Source organism: Rhinichthys klamathensis, unplaced genomic scaffold (genome assembly GCF_029890125.1).
Source record: "Rhinichthys klamathensis goyatoka isolate OS25496 unplaced genomic scaffold, OSU_Roscu_1.1 h1tg000123l_1, whole genome shotgun sequence".
NCBI lineage: Eukaryota > Metazoa > Chordata > Actinopteri > Cypriniformes > Leuciscidae > Rhinichthys > Rhinichthys klamathensis.
Genome location: NW_026606660.1, coordinates 28214 through 43986, shown reverse-complemented (window position 1 = coordinate 43986; position 15773 = coordinate 28214). Strand labels below are relative to the sequence as shown.

The 15773-nt window shown below is 38.7% G+C and overlaps 1 protein-coding gene across 1 annotated transcript in view; it reads left to right on the top strand.

Annotated features, from left to right (window-relative positions):
• aqr (aquarius intron-binding spliceosomal factor) overlaps nt 1-15773 on the top strand; it is a gene marked incomplete at its 3' end in the record, with an annotated part of 90636 nt that overhangs the window by 47500 nt on the left and 27363 nt on the right. Inside the window, exons 23-26 of the mRNA XM_056256158.1 lie at nt 3721-3831; nt 4039-4148; nt 5989-6124; nt 12768-12977. Of these exons, the coding sequence (XP_056112133.1) occupies nt 3721-3831; nt 4039-4148; nt 5989-6124; nt 12768-12977 (567 nt within the window). The remainder of the gene's footprint in view (nt 1-3720; nt 3832-4038; nt 4149-5988; nt 6125-12767; nt 12978-15773) is intronic.

Here is a 15773-nt window from a genome sequence, read left to right as displayed (position 1 = left end):
CTGACTTTATATCTCGCAATTCTTACTTTACTACACGCAATTGCGACTTTATTTCACGCAATTCTGACTTTATAACACGCAATTCTGACTTTATATCTTGCAATTCTGACTTTATATCTTGCAATTCTGACTTTACAACCTGCAATTGCAACTTTATATCAATCAATTCTGACTTTAAATCTCGCAATTCTGACTTTACTACACGCAATTGCGACTTTATTTCACGCAATTCTGACTTTATAACACGCAATTCTGACTTTATATCTCGCAATTCTGACTTTATATCTTGCAATTCTGACTTTATAACACGCAATTGCAACTTTATATCAATCAATTCTGACTTTATATCTCGCAATTCTGACTTTATAACACGCAATTGCAAATTTATTTTAGGCAATTCTGACTTTATAACACGCAATTGCGACTTTATTTCACGCAATTCTGACTTTACAACCTGCAATTGCGACTTTATTTCACGCAATTCTGACTTTATATCTCGCAATTCTGACTTTATATCTCGCAATTCTTACTTTACCACACGCAATTCTGACTTTATATCTCGCAATTCTGACTTTATAACACGCAATTGCGACTTTATATCTCGCAATTCTGACTTTATAACACGCAATTGCGACTTTATTTCACGCAATTCTGACTTTATATCACGCAATTCTGACTTTATAACACGCAATTCTGACTTTATATCTCGCAATTCTGACTTTATAACGCGCAATTGTGACTTTATATCTCGCATTGACTTTATAACACGCAATTGCGACTTTATTTCACGCAATTCTGACTTTACAACCTGCAATTGCAACTTTATATCAATCAATTCTGACTTTATATCTCGCAATTCTGACTTTACTACACGCAATTCTGACTGCATATCTCGCAATTGCAACTTTATTTCACGCAATTCTGACTTTATATCACGCAATTGCGACTTTATTTCACGCAATTCTGACTTTATATCTCGCAATTCTGACTTTATAACACGCAATTGCGACTTTATATCTCGCAATTCTGACTTTATAACAGGCAATTGCGACTTTATTTCACGCAATTCTGACTTTATATCACGCAATTCTGACTTTATATCTCGCAATTCTGACTTTATAACGCGCAATTGTGACTTTATATCTCGCATTGACTTTATAACACGCAATTGCGACTTTATTTCACGCAATTCTGACTTTACAACCTGGAATTGCAACTTTATATCAATCAATTCTGACTTTATATCTCGCAATTCTGACTTTACTACACGCAATTCTGACTGCATATCTCGCAATTGCGACTTTATATCACGCAATTGCGACTTTATTTCACGCAATTCTGACTTTATATCTCGCAATTTTGACTATAACACGCAATTGCGACTTTATATCTCGCAATTCTGACTTTATATCTCGCAATTCTGACTTTATATCTCGCAATTCTGACTTTATAACACGCAATTCTGACTTTATATCTCGCAATTCTGACTTTATATCTCGCAATTCTGACTTTATATCTCGCAATTCTGACTTTATAACACGCAATTGCGACTTTATTTCACGCAATTCTGACTTTATATCTCGCAATTCTGACTTTATATCTCGCAATTCTGACTTTATATCTCGCAATTCTGACTTTATAACACGCAATTGTGACTTTATATCTCGCTATTCTGACTTTATATCTCGCAATTGCAACTTTATTTCACGCAATTCTGACTTTTTGTCTTGCAATTCTGACTTTATATCTTGCAATTCTGACTTTATGACACGCAATTGCGACTTTATATCACGCAATTCTAACTGTATAACACGCAATTGCGACTTTATATCACGCAATTCTGACTGTATAACACGCAATTGCGACTTTATATCACGCAATTCTGACTGTATAACACGCAATTGCGACTTTATATCTCGCAATTCTGACTGTATAACACGCAATTGCGACTTTATATCACGCAATTCTGACTGTATAACACGCAATTGCGACTTTATATCTCGCAATTCTGACTGTATAACACGCAATTGCGACTTTATTTCACGCAATTCTGACTGTATAACACGCAATTGCGACTTTATATCACGCAATTCTGACTTTATATCTCGCAATTGCAACTTTATATCTCGCAATTCTGACTTTATATCTTGCAATTCTGACTTTATAACACGCAATTGCGACTTTATTTCACGCAATTCTGACTTTACAACCTGCAATTGCAACTTTATATCAATCAATTCTGACTTTATATCTCGCATTTCTGACTTTATATCTCGCAATTCTGACTTTATATCACGCAATTGCGACTTTATTTCACGCAATTCTGACTTTATATCTCGCAATTCTGACTTTATAACACGCAATTGCGACTTTATATCTCGCAATTCTGACTTTATATCTCGCAATTCTGACTTTATATCTCGCAATTCTGACTTTATATCTCGCAATTCTGACTTTATAACACGCAATTGCGACTTTATTTCACGCAATTCTGACTTTATATCTCGCAATTCTGACTTTATATCTCGCAATTCTGACTTTATAACACGCAATTGCGACTTTATTTCACGCAATTCTGACTTTATAACACGCAATTGTGACTTTATTTCACGCAATTCTGACTTTACAACCTGCAATTGCAACTTTATATCAATCAATTCTGACTTTATATCTCGCAATTCTGACTTTACTACACGCAATTCTGACTTTATATCTCGCAATTCTAACTTTATAACACGCAATTGCAACTTTATTTCACGCAATTCTGACTGTATAACACGCAATTGCGACTTTATATCACACAATTCTGACTTTATATCTCGCAATTGTGAGAAATAAAGTCAGAATTGTGAGATAAAAAGTCACAATTACCTTTTTTATTTTTCATTCTGTGGCGGACACAAGCTTCCATATGTAATAGTGTTGTCATGATACTGGAGTTTCTAACTTCGATACGATACTTTGGAAAATATCTATATTCGATCCCATTGGGAAAAACTGCCATGTATAATATGCGACCCGTCCTGGCAAAATGAGTCTGAATGCACACGGGCTAATTTTGAGCTACAGTCAAAACAAGTGAAACATTTTGGTAGATTTTTTAGGTTTTCACAAAAAATGAGTTCATTAAGCGATCCCAATGCTCCAAATAGCAATTAAACATCTAAAAGTATCTTTATTTGTGCGTTTTCTGAGAGAAGTACCTTTGCTTTGTTGTTGAACGGTAGTATATGATGGTTTCCATGAAAGAAAAAAAATATATATATAAATGTTTCTTGATCTTCAAATCATCATATTAGCAGGATTTCTGAAGGATCATGTGACACTGAAGACTGGAGTAATGATGCTGGAAATTCAGCTTTGATCACAGGAATAAATTACATTTCACAATATATTCACATAGAAAACAGCTATTTTAAATTAGAAAAATATGAATAATTCCAAACTTTTGACTGGGACTGTACAGTGTTATCCTCCTAGAAAGATATCGGTCTCTCACTGCGGTTCCTCATATATCTATCAGCTGGTTTTGAATCTGTAATTTAAATGTCTATCAGTCTCTCCCTGTGTGTTTCTGTAAATGTAGTCGGGCTTTCAGTCTGAAACCTCCACATGTGCTGAAGAACTGTCAGCTCTGACAGGGAAAGATCAATCATCAGCATCACTTTTTATTTAAAATCTTTTCTCAAATCATCTAAATGTTCTTTCCCTCGGCTGTAGGTTGTTGGTCCTCCCGGCACAGGAAAAACAGATGTGGCTGTTCAGATCATCTCCAACCTGTACCACAACTTCCCCGAGCAGAGAACGCTTATTGTCACACACTCCAATCAGGTGCGCGGCCGACACCGTTACTGAGGGAGTTCATCACTCAATGGTCACCAAATTCAAAGCTTAGCATTCAACTACAATTAGGGTTACATCTACCAGAAATTGTAGTTACATCTGAGTTAAAACTATTCAAAATATATAATGGTATTAATATTTATTTTCCATTGTTTATGTGTTTATTTTCTGGATATGTGTGTGTTTATTGTTCAGGCTCTGAACCAGCTGTTTGAGAAGATTATGGCGTTAGACATCGATGAACGTCACCTTCTGCGTATGGGCCATGGAGAAGAAGAACTAGAGACTGAGAAAGATTTCAGCAGGTACACACACACACACACACACACAGTTGTGTTGGCCAAATCAATTCTGATTTACTGTAGACTTATCATGAGGAAGCCGTTTTCCCTGATGTTTTGAACCATTTACTATAAAGTCAAAAGGCCCTTTCTAATCCAAAAAGAGCTTTTAATTGCAATAATCCTCTATTGACATCAGATAACACTCACGTTTGACCTATGACCTGCTAGGTTTCTGAGGTAATAAGGAAAAAGCAGGATACTTATTCCTAAGTAACGATCGATTAAAAGCAAAAAGTGTGTGAAAATATATGTTTTGAAGATACTGAAGAATCCCAATGCTCAAGTTTATTTTCAACAAGAATTGTCATCATGCTTTGGTGAACCTGTGAGCTCAGTCAACAAGCTTTGCAGAATGACAAAAAACAAGTAAATGCCTGTGCAATACTGTATGTGACATGATACTAGGGGTGTTATATATTGAGATTTCGTAATATTTATCGTTGATGTAAACTATTTGATTCGCGATATAGAGTTAGTTTTATCCAAGACTCCGCTTACTGTATTTATAAGGTATATTTCATCCAAATTTGTTCACCCTCATGTCGTTTCGTTCAACTTCCAAACACAAATGAAGATGTTTTTTATGAAACCTGAGATTTCTGTCCTTCCATTTAAAGTCCATTCCTCTAAAACTTAAAAGTTTCAAAAAATAATCCATTTCCAAGTCTTCTGAAGAGACACATTGGCTTTATATGATGAACAGATTCACAACGTTAAATGCTTGGGTCACACGCGGAAAGAACACGAGAGTGAGTAAATGCAGAAGTTACATTTTTGGATGAAGTAACCATTTACAGTTTGTGAAGAGTCGTTTGATGCGTGACATAGCGAGCCCCGGTAGACTCGGTCAAAACGCAGGACAACCTTTCTTTCAGTGACATTACTACATTCAACTACTATAATAATGTATAATAATGCAATGGGGGGATATTGGTGGTTCCTGATAATAATAAAAGCTAATTTATTCAACTTACTGGGAGAAAAGTAAGCGTCAAGCCCAGGGGCCGGTTTCACAAAGCTATTTTAGACCGGGCTATAGTCTTAGACAAGTTTAAAATTTGCTCATAGACTAATCTAATGCAAGATAGACTGTTTCACAAAAATAATTTAGACCAAAAAAATTAGACACCGTACAGGCTAACTCAGGTCTGAGACTCTGTTACCGTGGCAACCACCAGTAACAATCAGTTACACTACAAACAGCCAAAAGAAAAGGGAAAACGGCCCTTACCATATATACTCATCACCATTTCAGTGTCTTTAAGTTTCTCTTGGGGTCCTCCTCCCGTTTTTTGGATATTTTATCTTAAATATTTCTTTTTTGGCATCTTGTACCATGTTTTTGTATCTTTTCTGTACGTCTTTAACGCTCAACGGTCGGATTAACGCTGTTAACTGTCGCAGCAATCTTTGTCCAAATTAAACATGTCTTCTTGTTTCTACATTCTCCGCTAAATTTCCCCAGTAAAATGTCCTTGTGACTGTTACACTCCTCCAACACAAACACACATCTCCCGCTGGGGTAAACTGCACTGAGCGGTTGAATGCGCTTACTCCATCCGCCAGGTTTTTTTGTTTTGAAAAGTGTCTTATTTTACCCAGAATGCATTGCAGTGTAGTCCTACTTAAGATAGTCAGAGTCTCCAGTGCTTTGTGCAACGGTGTGATTTAGACGTCTATCTGAAGCCTGACTATCTTCTATATCTAAGCCATAGTCAAAGTCTATCTTGGTGAAACCGGCCCCAGTTCTGGACGGCATGGTTCAGTTGTCTTGAGTATGAACGGTCCTGTCCTCTGTCAGGTATGGACGAGTGAACTATGTGCTGTCCCGGCGTCTGGAGCTCCTGCGAGAGGTGGCCCGTCTGCAGGACAGTCTCGATGTGCCCGGGGACGTTTCCTACACATGTGAGACCGCTGGACACTTCTACCTCTACCAGGTACCCAAACGCTTGCTTTAGAACTTAAAACTAGCATAGCCAAAGTAATAGTAGCAGTGTTAGACAGATTGTCAAGATTATGACTGCACAACTAATGAATATTCAGCCTTTTTTTTTTAAGAGAGGTGATTTTAACTCTTAACTCTTAACTTTAATGGCCAAAAATAGGGTATTTAGCTCTCTCACATTTCAACCTGAACACTGTTACCACATTATTTGCTCCCTTAGAGTAAAAAACCAAACAAAAACACAACATTACATAAAATGGTGACAAACAGGAAGTGAAAAATGAATGAAATGAGAGATTTGAATTGGGATCTTGAGAGAGAGGAACAGGTACAGGACGATCAGCTCAGCTCTCAATACATAAAATCATTTAAAATAAGACAAAACAAGCATTATATTAAGCTAATGTCAGATTAGTGGTTGACTAAATGTGATTTTCTTTATGTCCGATGCTGATATCTTAGAGAGCAGGGCAGCTGATATATACAGTAGTGGCAAAAAAAAGTGATGTCCAGCCAAAATTTGTAAGCATATTGTGTAGTTTTTGTCAATTGTTTTATTTGTGATAACGCAAGGAAACATGCCAAATTGTGCTTTCATTTAAAAAAATATATAAACACATGCTAATATGACAACGCTGCAAGACAGAACCAATGAAGTATTAATAAGTGATTAAATTCAATAAAGGAATTTTCCTAAGAGCTTTTTTTTTGCATAGTGAAATAAAACCTGTAGCTGTAGTTTGCTTATATTTTGATATTTTAATCAAACTTTTTTTAGGGTGTTTAAAAGCAAACATCCCCTCCAGACATCACTTTTGGCCACTAATGTACGTCACATCACACTGTTTCATTTAAAGATAACATGCGTTACTTTTGCTGAAATTAAATGTATTTTAATTTTGAATACTAAATTAATGACTAAAATAGAAATTAATAATTAAAAAATTAAATGTATTGAGTGTGGATCGCCTGTGACTAAATGTGTTTGTCGTGCAACTGCATGCATGTACCTTTACTTTTATTGTAACTGTGACCTTAATTGTCTACTGCCTGTAAACTGTTCGTGTCTGAAGGACTGTTCCACAGGTGCATGTGCAATAATTCTTTATGGTTCACTGACCAAGCATGAAAAACTTTGCTTAAACACCGTCCAACAACGATCTGTGAAGCTTATTTTGATTACAGGTTAAAGTCGAAAGATTTGAATATTGTGCAGAAGTTCATTTATTTCAGTAATTCAACTTAAAAGGTGAAACTAATATATTATATAGACTCATTACATGCAAAGTGAGATATATCAAGCCTTTGTTTGTTATAATTTTGATGATTATGGCTTACAGATATGAAACCTTTTCACATTATTCTAATTTTGAATTTGGGGTTTTCATAAGCTGTAAGCCATAATCATCAAAATTATAACAAATAAAGGCTTGAAATATCTCACTTTGCATGTAATGAGTCTATATAATATATTAGTTTCACCTTTTAAGTTGAATTACTGAAATAAATGAACTTTTGCACGATATTCCAATTTTTCGAGTTTCAGCTGTACAGTATCCTATCCTGAAAAGGACGTTTCCTTTTTTCCTGAGTTTGTTTGTATTATGTAACATACATTGCCTTATACAAAAATGTTCAGTAACTTGAGCACTGAATGATAATATTCAAAGTGCTCTCCATCATTTTAACAGATAATAAATATTGTATTTACTAAAGCATTCCAGTAAATGGTCCTAACAGGGATTAGAAGTGAAAAGGGGAGGCTATTACATTTTAAAGCATCCGTGTGAAAACAAACCTGGAAAGAGACGCCGGGATTCGGGGAGCAAAACAAGAGATTCTTAGTGCATTCCAGTGAATTATTAATGGGATATATCGTCAATTAAATCTGCGCGCAGACCTCAAATGCGCAGTGCACGCTGTCCTTTTGTCATACTGTTAAGGCAGAATACATGGGGAAAAAAGGAAATAATCAGGAGGAAAAGGATGCGCAATGCAGCGACTGAAAAGAGCTCTAGCCATAGATATTCTTGTTAAACCACGGCACATTAAAATACCCAGCGTTGTTATTCTTGAAAATAGAAAATGAGGACATTTTACAGCTCATTTAGTCAAACTGACAGATAAGGATTGTTGGTAGTAAAACTTCTGATTTGAAATGATTTGTTTCAGTCTTAATCTAAACGCAGTAAGCTCTTTAGGGATAAAGATGGGTAAGATAGATAAGATACTGTAGATAAGATGAGATCAGATAATTCACCCCCTCAACAACTGTTGTTCATTGAAGAACCAGGATTCCTAGAGTCTTGCGAAAGCCTCATGTCGTTCCAAACCTGTAAGACTTTCGTTCATCTTCGGAACACAAATTGAAGATATTTTTAATGAAATCTGAGAGCTTTCTGTCCCTCCATTGACAGCTTCGCAACTAACACTCTGATGCTTCAAAAAGTTCATAAAGAGATTGTAAAACTAATCCGTATGAATTAAATGGTTTAGTCCACAATTTTCTGAAGAGAACAGATTGAATTTAGGCTTTTAATGACATAAACATTCATCAACTCACACATCAGTTGAGGTAAACAGACCAATCGCTTGACCAATGAGGTTCATTCTCGTGTTACGCATCACGTTTGAGCTTCAGCAAGAACCAATGAGGTTCATTCTCGTGTTACGCATCACGTTTGAGCTTCAGCAAGAACCAATGAGGTTCATTCTCGTGTTACGCATCACGTTTGAGCTTCAGCAAGATCCAATGAGGTTCATTCTCGTGTTACGCAGCACGTTTGAGCTTCAGCAAGAACCAATGAGGTTCATTCTCGTGTTACGCAGCACGTTTGAGCTTCAGCAAGATCCAATGAGGTTCATTCTCGTGTTACGCATCACGTTTGAGCTTCAGCAAGATCCAATGAGGTTCATTCTCGTGTTACGCATCACGTTTGAGCTTCAGCAAGAACCAATGAGGTTCATTCTCGTGTTACGCAGCACGTTTGAGCTTCTGCAAGAACCAATGAGGTTCATTCTCGTGTTACGCATCACGTTTGAGCTTCAGCAAGAACCAATGAGGTTCATTCTCGTGTTACGCAGCACGTTTGAGCTTCTGCAAGAACCAATGAGGTTCATTCTCGTGTTACGCAGCACGTTTGAGCTTCTGCAAGAACCAATGAGGTTCATTCTCGTGTTACGCATCACGTTTGAGCTTCAGCAAGAACCAATGAGGTTCATTCTCGTGTTACGCATCACGTTTGAGCTTCAGCAAGAACCAATGAGGTTCATTCTCGTGTTACGCATCACGTTTGAGCTTCAGCAAGAACCAATGAGGTTCATTCTCGTGTTACGCAGCACGTTTGAGCTTCTGCAAGAACCAATGAGGTTCATTCTCGTGTTACGCATCACGTTTGAGCTTCAGCAAGAACCAATGAGGTTCATTCTCGTGTTACGCAGCACGTTTGAGCTTCAGCAAGAACCAATGAGGTTCATTCTCGTGTTACGCAGCACGTTTGAGCTTCTGCAAGAACCAATGAGGTTCATTCTCGTGTTACGCATCACGTTTGAGCTTCAGCAAGAACCAATGAGGTTCATTCTCGTGTTACGCATCACGTTTGAGCTTCAGCAAGAACCAATGAGGTTCATTCTCGTGTTACGCAGCACGTTTGAGCTTCTGCAAGAACCAATGAGGTTCATTCTCGTGTTACGCAGCACGTTTGAGCTTCAGCAAGAACCAATGAGGTTCATTCTCGTGTTACGCAGCACGTTTGAGCTTCTGCAAGAACCAATGAGGTTCATTCTCGTGTTACGCATCACGTTTGAGCTTCAGCAAGAACCAATGAGGTTCATTCTCGTGTTACGCAGCACGTTTGAGCTTCTGCAAGAACCAATGAGGTTCATTCTCGTGTTACGCATCACGTTTGAGCTTCAGCAAGAACCAATGAGGTTCATTCTCGTGTTACGCATCACGTTTGAGCTTCAGCAAGAACCAATGAGGTTCATTCTCGTGTTACGCAGCACGTTTGAGCTTCAGCAAGAACCAATGAGGTTCATTCTCGTGTTACGCAGCACGTTTGAGCTTCTGCAAGAACCAATGAGGTTCATTCTCGTGTTACGCAGCACGTTTGAGCTTCAGCAAGAACCAATGAGCTTCATTCTCGTGTTACACAGCACGTTTGAGCTTCAGCAAGAACCAATGAGGTTCATTCTCGTGTTACGCATCACGTTTGAGCTTCAGCAAGAACCAATGAGGTTCATTCTCGTGTTACGCAGCACGTTTGAGCTTCTGCAAGAACCAATGAGGTTCATTCTCGTGTTACGCAGCACGTTTGAGCTTCTGCAAGAACCAATGAGGTTCATTCTCGTGTTACACAGCACGTTTGAGCTTCTGCAAGAACCAATGAGGTTCATTCTCGTGTTACGCAGCACGTTTGAGCTTCAGCAAGAACCAATGAGGTTAATTCTCGTGTTACGCAGCACGTTTGAGCTTCAGCAAGAACCAATGAGGTTCATTCTCGTGTTACGCAGCACGTTTGAGCTTCTGCAAGAACCAATGAGGTTCATTCTCGTGTTACGCAGCACGTTTGAGCTTCTGCAAGAACCAATGAGGTTCATTCTCGCGCATCAAGCAAATTAGTTTGAGCTTCTGTTTGTTCGCTGATTAATGTGAATAAAAGCCTAAATTCAATCTGTTCATCATATAAAGCAATAGCGTCTCTTTAGAAAATTTGAATTAAACCACTCAATACATACAGATTAGTTTGACAATCTCTTTATGAACTTTTTTAAGTGGTAGCTGTCAATGGAGGGACAGAAAGCTCTCAGATTTCATTAAAAAGATCTTCATTTGTGTTTCGAAGATGAAGGAAAGTCTTACAGGTTTGGAACGTCATGAGGGAGAGTAAAATGAAGGTAATATGATGCCATAAAGAATCGCATGCGCAGGGTATCATTTAGACATTTGCAACAGTTTATTTTTTTACACAAAGTTTGATTTTACGCAATTCATCTGTTTTGCAGTTCCTGCCTCTGTTGTTTTTTCTTCCAGATTGCTGTTCACAGGCTTGCAGTGCTTTTGGCCGCATTTGTGCGCAAAAACCGTGCCAAAAGTGTAAGCACAGAAAAATTAAAGTTAGAAGAATACAGATTCTATTTATTTTGCGTTAGCATGAAGCTGCAGGTTCAAAATACATGAATTACACTTACGAATAACAGTTAAATGCTGCAAATATTTTTTTCTTACACTTGAAAGGCGCTTTACACCTTTACAAATCTTCTCTTGCGCATGCAAATTTAATTTACGCTTTCAATCTTATGTACAATTTCACAAATCTAACGCTGCGCATGCGATTCTTTATGGCATCATATTACCTTCATAGAGTAATTTTACTCTATTCTATTCTTATATTTTGTATCTTATTGGAGCTGCTGTAACAATGAAATTTCCCCAGTGTGGGATTAATACAGTTAATCAAATCAAATCAATGACAGAATGTACATTTTTTGGGTGAACTAACCTTTAAATTTTGAACAGGGTTTCAAATATCGTTGTGAACGGTGTGGGGCCTTGGAGTCAGGGAGGCTGAGAAGTGCTGGTCTGGAGTAGGGCTGTCACTTTACGTTCGAAAATCGATTGCACAATCGATCGGACCAACCAACACATGTTTCGAAAACGAAATTAGAGAATCGATTTTAACGGCCTTAAAAATGTGTTTTAGGTGGACAGATCAATACACCACACAGAACATGAAGGATGCTGGAAAATAACAATGTATTTTCTGTTCACCCAATGCTTTTTAATATTCGCTATTACTTCAATGCAAGTGAACAAGCGCGCCGTTATTTGTTGGGTAGTGACGTGTGTGTGTGTGTGTTCAAGTAAGCCAGAAATGCGCAGATTCTGCGATACGCTGTATTTAATATATCATGAGGATCACGAGTTGCGTATTTGCGCTAAATCCGCGCAGATTTGGCTTACACAAACTTCCCCAGCAAAGTGAGTAAACACAGAAACACGCCAGATTGGCTCGTGATTTGACAGCGTTTCCCGCCAAAGTTCATTTGTACCCGCATTTGGCGGGTCGGAGTGTGTTAATCTCAATCCCTGAATGTTGCGCTCCTGTTTGTCATTGTGCTGAAACTTCACGCCAATAAATCATCAGGAATATTGCAGACCTGTGCGTCTCAAGCGCCCTCTTTACGCTCGTCCTAATGCCTGTTAGGTGTCCGTGGATTTGCCTATATTTGATGATGAAAATGGAAACGTCTTTAAACATGGAAAATCGATTTTACAATCGATTCAATGAACACTAATGTCTCAAAAAAAGTGACAGCCCTAGTGCGGAGTGCAGGACTGATCTGTGAATCTAGGCAGCTCTTTCACACAGGCCTGCTTTCATTTGTGTTCATCTTATCGCTCTCTGTGGTTCGATACATCACGCTGTGGTCTGTAGATTCATATCAGCGCCTCGGGGGGATCCTTACGGGCCATTAACTCCGATCACAGAGATTACAGTGAAACGCGTGTCGCACTAATTAAGTGTGTATTGTGACAAGGCTGTTTGTCCATTGATGCGCTGTTAATGAGTTCTGCCCATGAAACCCTCAGGCGCTGATCTTATCTGTGTGTCTGTCTGTCTCTCGTGTCGTAGGTCATTTCTCGTTGGGAGGAATACATGAGTAAAGTGAAGCCGAAGCCCAGCCGAGAGGTGCCGGTGGAGGACGTGGCGTCACACTTCCCCTTCCAGAAGTACTTCTCCAATGCTCCTCAGCCAGTGTTCAAAGGCCAGTCGTACCAGGAGGACATGGACATCGCCGAGGGCTGCTACCGCCACATACGCAAGATCTTCACACAGCTGGAGGTACGGCTGGACCAGAGATACAATTATATTGCTTACATACTTTTTTAGCCTTTTATCCTACACATGCACAGAGGTGTGAATCTTCTCTTGCACCACGATTCAATTCGATTCGGGTTCAGGGCGTAATGATTCGATTATAAAACGATTCTTGATGCATCTTTTCCTCCAAGTCTTTTATTAACCCTCTGGGGTCTGAGGTGTTTTCGGGGTCCTTGAGATGTTTTGGCATGCTCTGACATTTGTGCTTTTTTCAGTTGCTTATAAACATATTAATGGCACAGGTGAAATTACACTCTATATAGCACACACAGGGCTACCATAATATGTTATCAACATGTATGTACATGTTTGTATTTTTGAGAGAATATTGTTTATGCGTGGTTATTGAAAAAAATAAAAAATAAAGTTTCTAATATAAGGCCACAAATAACATACTAAATATCTGTCCACAAGACTTTTGACTAGTGGATGTTGTCGCCTAGAGTATTTGCTTCAAATTGATCTGAAAATCATTCTGCCTAATCATTCACATAAAACAATAGATTGTTTTAAATTGTGAAAAACATTTTTTTGTTTGCAAAGGCAATATGCGGATGGGCGGATCGGCCCAACCCCCTCATGAATAATTAGGCAGTTCTCACCTGAGCAGACTGCATACTAATGAGCCTTTCATTCAGGGGTGTCACACAAGAAAGAATGCAAGGACAATATATAAATAAATAAATAAATATTTATATACACACACACATATATATATATACACTCACCGGCCACTTTATTAGGTACACCTGTCCAACTGCTCGTTAACACTTAATTTCTAAGCAGCCAATCACATGGCGGCAACTCAGTGCATTTAGGCATGTAGACATGGTCAAGACAATCTCCTGCAGTTCAAACCGAGCATCAGTATGGGGAAGAAAGTTGATTTGAGTGACTTTGAACGTGGCATGATTGTTGGTGCCAGAAGGGCTGGTCTGAGTATTTCAGAAACTGCTAATCTACTGGGATTTTCACGCACAACCATCTCTAGGGTTTACAGAGAATGGTCCGAAAAAGAAAAAACATCCAGTGAGCGGCAGTTCTGTGGGCGGAAATGCCTTGTTGATGCCAGAGGTCAGAGGAGAATGGCCAGACTGGTTCGAGCTGATAGAAGGGCAACAGTGACTGAAATAACCACTCGTTACAACCGAGGTATGCAGCAAAGCATTTGTGAAGCCACAACACGCACAACCTTGAGGCGGATGGGCTACAACAGCAGAAGACTCCACCGGGTACCACTCATCTCCACTACAAATAGGAAAAAGAGGCTACAATTTGCAAGAGCTCACCAAAATTGAACAGTTGAAGACTGGAAAAATGTTGCCTGGTCTGATGAGTCTCGATTTCTGTTGAGACATTCAGATGTTAGAGTCAGAATTTGGCGTAAACAGAAGGAGAACATGGAACCATCATGCCTTGTTACCACTGTGCAGGCTGGTGGTGGTGGTGTAATGGTGTGGGGGATGTTTTCCTGGCACACTTTAGGCCCCTTAGTGCCAATTGGGCATCGTTTAAATGCCACGGCCTACCTGAGCATTGTTTCTGACCATGTCCATCCCTTTATGGCCACCATGTACCCATCCTCTGATGGCTACTTCCACCATGTCACAAAGCTCTAATCATTTCAAATTGGTTTCTTGAACATGACAATGAGTTCACTGTACTAAAATGGCCTCCACAGTCACCAGATCTCAACCCAATAGAGCATCTTTGGGATGTGGTGGAACGGGAGATTCGCATCATGGATGTGCAGCCGACAAATCTGCGGCAACTGTGTGATGCCATCATGTCAATATGGACCAAACTCCCTGAGGAATGCTTCCAGCACCTTGTTGAATCTATGCCACGAAGAATTGAGGCAGTTCTGAAGGCAAAAGGGGGTCCAACCCGTTACTAGCATGGGGTACCTAATAAAGTGGCCGGTGAGTGTGTGTGTGTGTGTGTGTATATAAATGTTTATTTATTTATATATATATTGTCCTTGCATTCTTTCTTGTGTGACACCCCTGAATGAAAGGCTCATTAGTATATATATATATATATACATATATACAAACAATCAAAATATAAATGAAAGCCAAAAGCACATTTTTAGTCACACCTTTTAGCCATCCACATACCATTTTTAGCCATCCACCGCGGTAAAAATAAACCAGTCTCATTTCAAAGTCGTACGCGAAATGACCGCCAGGTGGCGCAAAGGGACATTTAGCAAAACGTAAAGCAAGACATTTAGCAAAACAGTAGCCTAAGGATGAAATACTACAAGTTATGGTAATTTCCAAATAAGCCTATACAAATTGTTGGTCATACAGATAAGATATAATCTTTTAAAACTGTAAAAGGCTAAAGTAGGCCTACACTCACAGGCTAAAGACAAAACGTTTTCTCGCTCATGTGAGAATCAAACGTTTGGATATTTCTCAGTAACAAAATTCATAGCCGAGCGGTAGAACTTACGGTTCATCATCAAGATGACTCAGGTTCAAATCCCGCACATACATGGTCTGCTGTAAATTTTATATTTATTATTGCAGAGAGATTTGTCTAGCTCTAAAACTCTGTTACACCATACAGTTTTTTTTTATATAGGCTATATATATATATATTTTTTTTTATTCCAGGCTCTCACGCCACACCCCCGATTTCTCCCGCTGAAGTGTCAACCCGGTCGGTCAAATTCCTGAAAGATATAGTTTATCTATAGATCTACCTGTTGAGCCACTCGTGATCGACTAGTTATACCGCGAATTAGTT